General features: G+C 43.6%; 1 protein-coding gene across 12 annotated transcripts in view; it reads right to left on the bottom strand.

The window, feature by feature from the left end:
- Window positions 1-1,087: 1,087 nt before the first annotated feature.
- The window catches only part of LOC133019403 (transcription factor COE1-A-like), a 79,825-nt gene continuing 72,120 nt past the window's right edge, over window positions 1,088-8,792 (bottom strand). For 4 of the 12 annotated variants that reach the window (XM_061085875.1, XM_061085876.1, XM_061085877.1 and 1 more), the window contains 5 exons: window positions 5,735-5,800; window positions 5,467-5,629; window positions 4,998-5,180; window positions 3,423-3,620; window positions 1,088-1,119 (listed from right to left, as the gene is read on the bottom strand). In XM_061085875.1, coding sequence (XP_060941858.1) covers window positions 1,088-1,119; window positions 3,423-3,620; window positions 4,998-5,180; window positions 5,467-5,629; window positions 5,735-5,800 — 642 coding nt within the window. Of the gene's footprint in view, window positions 1,120-2,422; window positions 2,491-3,422; window positions 3,621-4,862; window positions 4,868-4,997; window positions 5,181-5,466; window positions 5,630-5,734; window positions 5,801-8,792 lie in introns of those variants that run through there. The other 8 variants (XM_061085872.1, XM_061085873.1, XM_061085874.1 and 5 more) reach the window with 4 other exon arrangements.

The following is an 8,792-nucleotide window of genomic DNA, read 5'->3' as shown; positions in this document are numbered from 1 at the left end:
TTTGTTGGTTGTTGTGTCGTAAGCAAGATTATGCAAAACCTTCTGGATGGATTACTACAAGGATCAGGCGTGAGCGAAAAATCTGGCATGTATAGGGTACTGCTATTTATGTGTGCACAGTTTGGTGCGAATCCAAATACAATCAGTATCCAGTGAATTTAAGTGTGGTTTTCATTTGGTGGAGGTATGTGCTCCACTGAGTGCCATTCTACTCTCTCTCTCTCTCTCTCTCTCTCTCTCTCTCTCTCTCTCTCTTGAATCTAGCATGGTTCAAAACAAAATTCTTCTTGGTTTGATGAGTGACTGAATTCTCTTTCTCTCTGCAGAGTGTTCGCTGAAAGGCAGACTTGCACTTTTTTACAAAATGAGCATCATCAGCGTCAGTCGCAGACAGGAAGCATCGGAATCCATCAGGCTGAACGATTGAATGTAGATGAAAGAGTGTGGATTTGGCAAAGAGGAGTGAAAGTGGGTGCGTGTCCGGTTTGGCTTGTCTGCGTCGGCTGGATTTGACCCTGTATGAATCCCTGCAGCCTCTTCATCATCATCATCATCATCATCATGGTTTTTTACTCATCATCAACACCATCATCGTATTCTTCACATTATAATCCTTCATTAACGACCAAACTTCATAAATAGAAAAATCCCTCATGTAGGTTATACAGTTAGAAGATGATTATCACACGTTAACTGCACAAAAATGAAAACAAATCAACAATCACTCAAGGGAGGAAGTGGATTCTCTCCAAAATAAATACACTTCCAGTGTCCATGGAGAGTCATGATGGAGGCGTGGCCATTCTCCTATAAAAGCATCAAGGTGTACAAAGTCTAAACAACTTATTTCCTCGCAAACATTTGTTTCCTTGCAGTTGTTTGTGTTTTTCTGTGTTAGAAAGGGCCTGAGTTGGGTTTGTTCCTTCAGATAGGGACGGCTGCTTCCATCCCCCGAACGGAGTCCGACTCCCACCGAAATCCTCCGCCAGGATCGGTGCGAGTGTGCTTGGTTCATCTCACACACACATACACACACACACACACACACACGCACGCACACACACACACAGTCATGCACTCACACCTTTTACATGGGTGGGACAATCATTCCAGGGATTGCTGTCGGGTGGAAAGAAAAATAAACAGAGGGAGAGGAGGGAGGGAGAAAAAGACAGATTTTTTAAAAAAACATAGCCAAATATTTTCATCGTCATAAAAAAAATAAAAAATCTCTCGTAAATGCATCAATATGTTTTCCCATCTGTGCAGCTGTGTGACTGCAGAGACATTTAAACATCAATAGAGGAATAAATCAGTAAAACAGAGCGAGGACACGTCATGTGAGTTGGCTGTGAGACACGATGCTTACACACAAACACACAAACACACACATGTAACGCAAAGCTGGAACAGTTGGCGTATTTGACTATATGTTTGTGTGTTTATTTGTGTGTGTGTGGGTGTGCCTGAGAGATTGCATCATAGTGTGTGTTGTATTTAAACCCAAGGGATGGGTGTGAACACAGAGCCCAGCCCACACTGACACACACATGCGCACACACACACGCAAAAAAAACAACAACAGACCTTGGAAATAATTAAATGGTTTTATATTTCATGGGAAGTGAAAACTGTGAAAGGAAAATAATTTTGTTTTGACAAAACTCTACAAATTCTAAGGTTTCATCCAAACCACAATTTTTACCTGTTTTGATGCTGCCCACCCCCACCCCCCAAAAAACATGGCCAGGTATACTGACAGTATAAAGTGTCAAGAGAGTCGAACAGCTGTCATTGTTGATCGCTCCCTAGTAAGCTGCCAGCATGTGATCACAGAGTGTGTGTGACAGAGGAAAGTACTGTGTGTGTGTGTGTGTGTGTGTGGTGTTTATGTCAGCTGTGCTTTGAGGCTAAGCTTTGAGTTCCCACACCCTCGCACACACACATGCTCTCTCTTACTCACTCTCGCTTCACACACACACGCACACACACACACACACACACACACACACACACACACACAAACAAGCTAGCTTAAGTTCACACACACATCTAAACAAAGTCAGTAACTCAGAGAAATAAATTCACTGTGCCGTTTTTTTGTTTCTCTAAATATCCAACTTCCTGTCTTTTGTTTCCCAGCCAATAGAACGACAGAGAGGAGTTACCAGGCAACAGATCTGCGCTGTGGGATGAGAGGTGAATGGAAAACTTAACGCAGGCAGAAGATGAAGTGATGTTAAGAAGGAGCGAACAAATGAAAGAAAGACGACGTGAAGGAGAAGTTGAGGTGAAAATGCAGAAAAATGAGTGAATTGAGTTATGGAACATTTAAAGTCTTAAATGAATTGGTCAGTTTATCGGAAGGAGCAAATGTGAGCGGTTAACAGAGAAGACCGAAGAAAGAGTTGAGGAACATACTTCAGGTGAAGGCCAGGCCTTGTAGAGAGCTGGCTGTTGAGTACTTGCTAGAGTCCACAAATGTCTGATCTGGTAGAGAGAGACGGGGACCGAGACATGACAAGGGAAGGGTGGAAGTCCAGAGGAGTAACAAGAGGAAGGGTTACAAGATAGAGAAGGAAAACAGAAGAGAGAAGAGAAAAATATTTGGTTCATCCAAAAGGTGATGCAATACAAAAAGAATGTGGATACAAAATGTCCTTAACAGAAAAATTAATTTAAAAAGGCCTAAAATGACCTAACCACACAAACTTCCAGTTATTAAATAGGCAAATAACCACGTCTTTCAAGAGAAATACTGAAACAGTCACAAGTATTGAATGTCAATGCAGCGTGATGCTCTTGTGTAATGATGTGGGGAAAAGGTTAAGGTGATGATTGGGCGTTTCAGTGCAAAACCTCAACACTGAGCAGTGTGTCGCCTATGACTATCATCACTGGTTTAAGAGGTCAGTAGTTCAAACTATTACCACGCATAAGTCCAAGCGGATGTTGGAACTCTGACATGACTCTGCAGTGATGGACTGATGATTCAAAAGTTTCGCTCTCATTCTCTTTACTAATCATAAATTAACACATTGAACACCTGAGGCTTATGGGGATTTTAATAGTTCTGCCTATTTTGGTCATAAATCAAACTCCTGGACAAATAAAATCAAAATCTGAGGATGTTTCATTGTGAGGACGATGTGAATGCATGTAGAACATTTCATGGAAGTCTATTCAATAACTGGTGAGGCATTTCACTAAATAACACAAATGTAAATCGAATAGTGGCAAAATCAGAGGATCACAAAGTCAATAGGATTAATTCCTAACTTGTGTGATATTAGGTCATATTTTATCAAGAGGAAGAGGAGGATGTGAAACATAACAGGGAGGATGGTGACGGATGAGTTTCCATGGAGGAACCCTCCCTTTAAGCATCCTCTGGCTGACTGGCTGCTGTCATGGTGAATTACCTTGGAGCCCGTTGCCGTTGGCGCTGGTACATGAGGGCGGAGGGGAGGAGGAGGGCCTGACCACCGGAGCAAAGGCCGACTTCTGCTTAACGGCCGCGGACACCATGTTGGCCGGAGAGAAGGAGAAGACGCCAGAAGAGGAGGAGCAGTTGGAGGGGAGGCCGGTGGAGGAGGCCATGGTGGGACTGGATGGGACAACTGGAGGGGGGGAGAAATGAACGTCGGGAGAGAGGAGAGGAATAAAGAGAAAGAGAGAGGGAGAGTTGTGGGATAAAGAGGGGAGGGATGGATTGAAGATGAAGAGTGAAAATAAAGATGAGAATTGATTTATTTCATTCTTAATTTATTGAAAATAATTTATAATTTCATTAGATACATAAGAAATTCTCCTCTTTATGTGAGACATAAATTCCTGATAAATATATCACACTGATGCACATTACCAATTCATGTGAGAATATACTATAAGTCCACAAATATAAGGACACTCCTGTCTGAGAATGTGTTTCAGCAATAGACTGTGTATAAAAATGAATGACAAATAATCCCAAGATGGCCGGCTGCGGTATCGCTCATAAACCTCACCTCCTCCATGTTAGTGGATGGGACAAGTGTTCATTTTTAAGGGGTGAAATGTTGAGAATGACTTTTGTGATTGGTCATGCATGGGTGTCAGTGGGACCTTGATGCCACGGCTCCTTCTCCCCATCGCTACTGCACAATTCCAAGATGGTGGCGCCCATATCTGGGATATTATAGCTTAATTTTTGTAAAACGGGAGGAAGTGGAGATGCGTCGTCCATCTTTATATATAGTCTATGGTTTAGACACAAGTTTACAGAATTGACTGAGCCTTGACCTCAATCTCATCCAACATTTGTGAGATGATTTTTTGGGATTTGCATAGTTCAACAACTCACAGAGCCACATCAAAGATCTGTCCCTGCCCGAGTCACCACAGCAGATCACTCTCCATTGTCCCACTAGTAATCATGGTGTAATGTTTGCTTGACCCCATAGTTTTGTCCGTGTGGTTTATTATGTAAATAAGGCACTGAGTGCATTTGATGAGAAGTAACACACGGAGGTTTTCAGTTAAGTCGACTCCTCCAAAGTCAAACATCCACATCCGCATCCACCTGCATCATCATCATCAGTTTGAACATTTTTTAGCAAATACATAACGTCTCTCTGTCTTCATCCACTATCCTATCTCTCTCTCTCTCTCTCTCTCTCGCCTTCTGCCAAATGGAAAAGAGATGCAATTAACCAACAGAGAGAAAAGAGGTGTGGCTGTCAGATGAAAGTCTGCAAGCGGAGAAGGGTGGAGACGGACGGAGGACAAAATGGATTCTATGGGCTGGGAGTTAGTGATTGTTTTTGAAGACACAGAGACAGAAAACCCCAGGGGAGGAAATCTCCACACAGCAGATCTGAGACTTTCACTTTCTGTCCTTTTTAGTCTTTGTGGGTGCGTGTGCACACCAAAGTTTTGTTCTTCTCAGCGACAATGTAGGAAATGTATTCAAGATGTACGCATATGTTTGTGTATTGGGAGTGAATGTGCACACTCACTAGCATAAGGCGAGTTGGCTGCAGAGCCATTGAGGAAAGTGGGCGAGCCTCCCAGGTTTGTCATGCCTGTGTTGTTAGCGTAGCCGTTCATGGTGCTGGTGACTGAGGAGTAACTGTTCTGCTGGGGCGTGGAGCTAGGCACATAACCGTGAGGGGAAACACTACTGCTGCTGCGCACGAAACCTGCAGGACACAGAAGAGAGGAAGATAGAGTGATGAGGACACAGTTCATTCACAACACAAGTCTGGAAAATCTGCACAGTGACAACTTTGTATGAAATAAGGGATTTAAGGCTGAAGGTTTTCACAGGATTTCACAATAGCTGCAAGATTATTAGGCAAAATAGCAAAATAGCAAAACTAACAAAACTTATATGTATCTGTGTTAACATAGGTCCTGATATCATGTAAATACGTCGCCACACTGGCATTGAGCAAACGGATGATGATAAACAATCCGAGGTCTCACCCTGATTGGCCTGTTGAGGTTCGGAGACGTTGACGGACAGCTGCCCTCCAAAAGAGTTGACCCCCATCATGCCGCCGTGGGAGGAGCCGGAGAGCTGGGAGTGTCCTCGGGGAACACTGTAGAGAGCCTCTGCGATGTCAGCCGCACGCTTCAGGATGATCTCCTGCAGGATCGGGGAAAAACAAAAAAGAATAATTATTGAAATGAGAATTAACGTATACATGCTTTCACACTCCGTCCTCTTTCCGTGTATATATCTGCTCATTACCTGGTTGTTATGGGGCAAACCATAGAGAGCTTCCACCAGGTCGGCTGCTCTCTTCAGAATAACCTCCTGAGAACAGATGAAGGAGAAGATAAAGAGTTTGCTTCAGTTCTTAGGCCAAAATCACAAGTAGCTTTCTTGTGCTCTTCCTCTTGTTTCGTCTCGGGGGTCAGAAGTTTGACAAATAAATCTAAGTTATAATTCACCAATGTGTTAGATACAGCTTTCAGACACACAGGCAGGCCGATTTCAAAGAACGACACAAAAGTGATTTAAAACAATGTGCAATCTCTCTTTCCTCTCTTTCCCTGCCCCCCCAACACGACATCAACCGGCATCCGTTTCACCGTCTATTCATGATAAACAAATTGCTCTTCACTCCTTTTAAAGGGAAATAATCTGCTGTCAAGTCGAGTGCTTTTATGCGTCTTTGTGACATCTCAAAGTGACAGGTATTTAAAATATACTCTGAAGTGAATCTGAAATGCTCAGTGGGATCTTCTCCTGTGCATTGCTGTTCGTATATCTGATCACATGTGGGCAGTTCTTGTCCTGAGCTGCTCTGTTGCTGTGACAGTCTAGACAATCCTTTAACAGTTCTTATTTTCTCATATTGTGTTTTATTATAGTAAAAAACGAAGTAGAGGTGAAGAACTTAGTCGCAAGAAGACCTGGCTGTGCCCCACTGTGACAGTTCTTTCATTTCTATTCACCTCCAGTGATGGAAAGGGTTATTAATTATTCCTGGAAGTTGTGTTTTAATCTTCCCACTCAATTTTCTCATCTCTGTCTGTTCTCTACCCAGGCTCCTCTGCTCCCTCGACCCATTTTCACCTCTCTCGCCACCACTCCCTTCCCCCTGCTTTGCCTCCACGTCGGGAATTGTCTCACTTATTTCCCCAAGCCCACAAACACATCAACAGTACTCCCTCTTTTTTCTCAGCCTCTTTATTGTTTCTCCTCTCTTCCTCGACCGCCCACTCTCTCGATCTTTCCCTCTTTCGCTCGGCTCCCACCCCGGGGTCTAAGGTGTCTTGTTTAACAGTTAATGTGTTGTCGTTTCCACAGTGTGAGGCCGCCCGGCGACAGAGAGAAAATTACTCTGTGCTTCACAGTATTAACCTGCACTGTGTGACACACACACACACACACACACACACACACACACACACACACACACACACACACACACACTTATGGATGACTGCCTGTGCGCTCTCCTGTGAGTTTGTGCCTGGTGGAACATATTGCCTCTCCATCGATGTGTGTGTGTGTGTGTGTGTGTGTGTGTGTGTGTGTGTGTGTGTGTGTGTGTGTGTGTGTGTGTGTGTGTGTGTGGTGATATGTGAGGTCACACAGCCAGTCAGCAGTTTTAGTGTGCCTGTCCATGGTGCTAAATTCAATCTTTTACACATTATTACAGCCAGGCTGGCTCTCTGTTAACCTCTCATTATAAGGCTGTTGAGCTAAGCAGCTCACACACTCTCACCCACACACTCACATGCATGCAGACACACACACACACACACACACACACACACACACACACACACACACACACACACACACACACACACACACACACACACACACACACAAACCCTAACACTATAACACTAACACTCACAGAAACCTGATCCTGGCTGTTCGAGCGGTTCCTGTAAGGCAGTAGCTGATAAACGGGAAGGAAAGATGATCCGCTGGTAACATCATCATTATCAGGTCTGCAGACACGACATCACTCAAAGCCTGCGACTGCTGGGATCGATGCACTCTGAATACTGTGCCTGCTTACGTCTTTCATAATTGGACACACGGCTCCTCGCATCGCCTTATTAATCTCTCTCAGGTTGCCTCTGTAAATAAGAAAGCATTGTTCGCCAGATTACCTGCCGCTTAATATGTCCAGCTGCATTTTGTATATGAATGAGGCTAAAGGTGTCATTGCAGATCTGTCTTAAACTTATGAAGTATCGTCTTTGAAAACTGTTAAAACAACAGCAATACTCTACTAGATGAATATGCATCTCTGATCCCATCTCATTAGTGTGATCATGGTGGGACAGATGTATTATATCTTTTCAACATCTGGCAGGAATTAGTCTCAAACCACATCCTATGGTGACTTCAACTTACAGATTTGAATGCTTCTTGTTGAGATTGGACAGCTGTATGATCTGCCTGAGATTCATTAGTTGAACTATGTGGGACACCTGCACCACGAGGTGATCTGCTGGTCGCCCCAGGAGGCTTGAGACCTAAAGCAGTCGCAGGCTCAGTTCTAACATGTCCTCCTACTGCATGTTTTACCCACTCTCTCTCTCTCCCCTTTTATAATATGCCAAAGAATATCTGTGCTAGATATAAACAAAATATCAAACTTAAGCTACACCGGTAAATAAAGTGCTGTCAGTGAACTTATTTGCGTTAAACCCTTGATGTCTATGTGTTTGCATGATGACGTGCAGATCAGTCACCTGCTTCCTTGGTTTACAGTGGATGATGATGAATTATGACAGTGATGGAAACTGGCTTTGAAGCACTTTTGTTTTTAATCACCGATTTGCGTCCTTTCTTTGATTCTTCTAATTACTGCAATAAAAAATGATTTTAAAGCTGTAATCTCTAATGTTTGCCTTGATTCATGTGATCGTCCTACATCGTCTTTGTCGGCTGTCAAATATTTATGGAATATACGCCTGACAGGCACTTGTCTCTCATTTCATTTTCACTCTTACAAACACAGTCAGACGCAGAAAGAAATAAGGAAACATGGAAGAAAAGACAGGTCTGTCGGCAGGAGGTGTCGAGGTGCTTTTACTGTTCTGACCATTTCTAGGGTGATAATCATACATCAAACACACCCATATGTCATATGCATTAGGACCACTGGAAACCGCTGAGCAGACTCTCTGTGGGTCAGATGTGTGTGTAACATGCGTGTGCCAGGGCGGCACAGACATGACACACACGACTTATTCTTCCTTAATGCTGGTACATTAGCCCCTTGATCCGCTTCTAATGTCCCATTAGGGATGCTGTACATGCAGGGTCACACCTC

The sequence above is a fragment of the Limanda limanda genome, chromosome 14, assembly GCF_963576545.1.
Source record: "Limanda limanda chromosome 14, fLimLim1.1, whole genome shotgun sequence".
Taxonomy (NCBI): domain Eukaryota; kingdom Metazoa; phylum Chordata; class Actinopteri; order Pleuronectiformes; family Pleuronectidae; genus Limanda; species Limanda limanda.
Note: the sequence above shows the minus strand (reverse complement) of the source record. Positions and strands in the feature narration are given on the sequence as shown.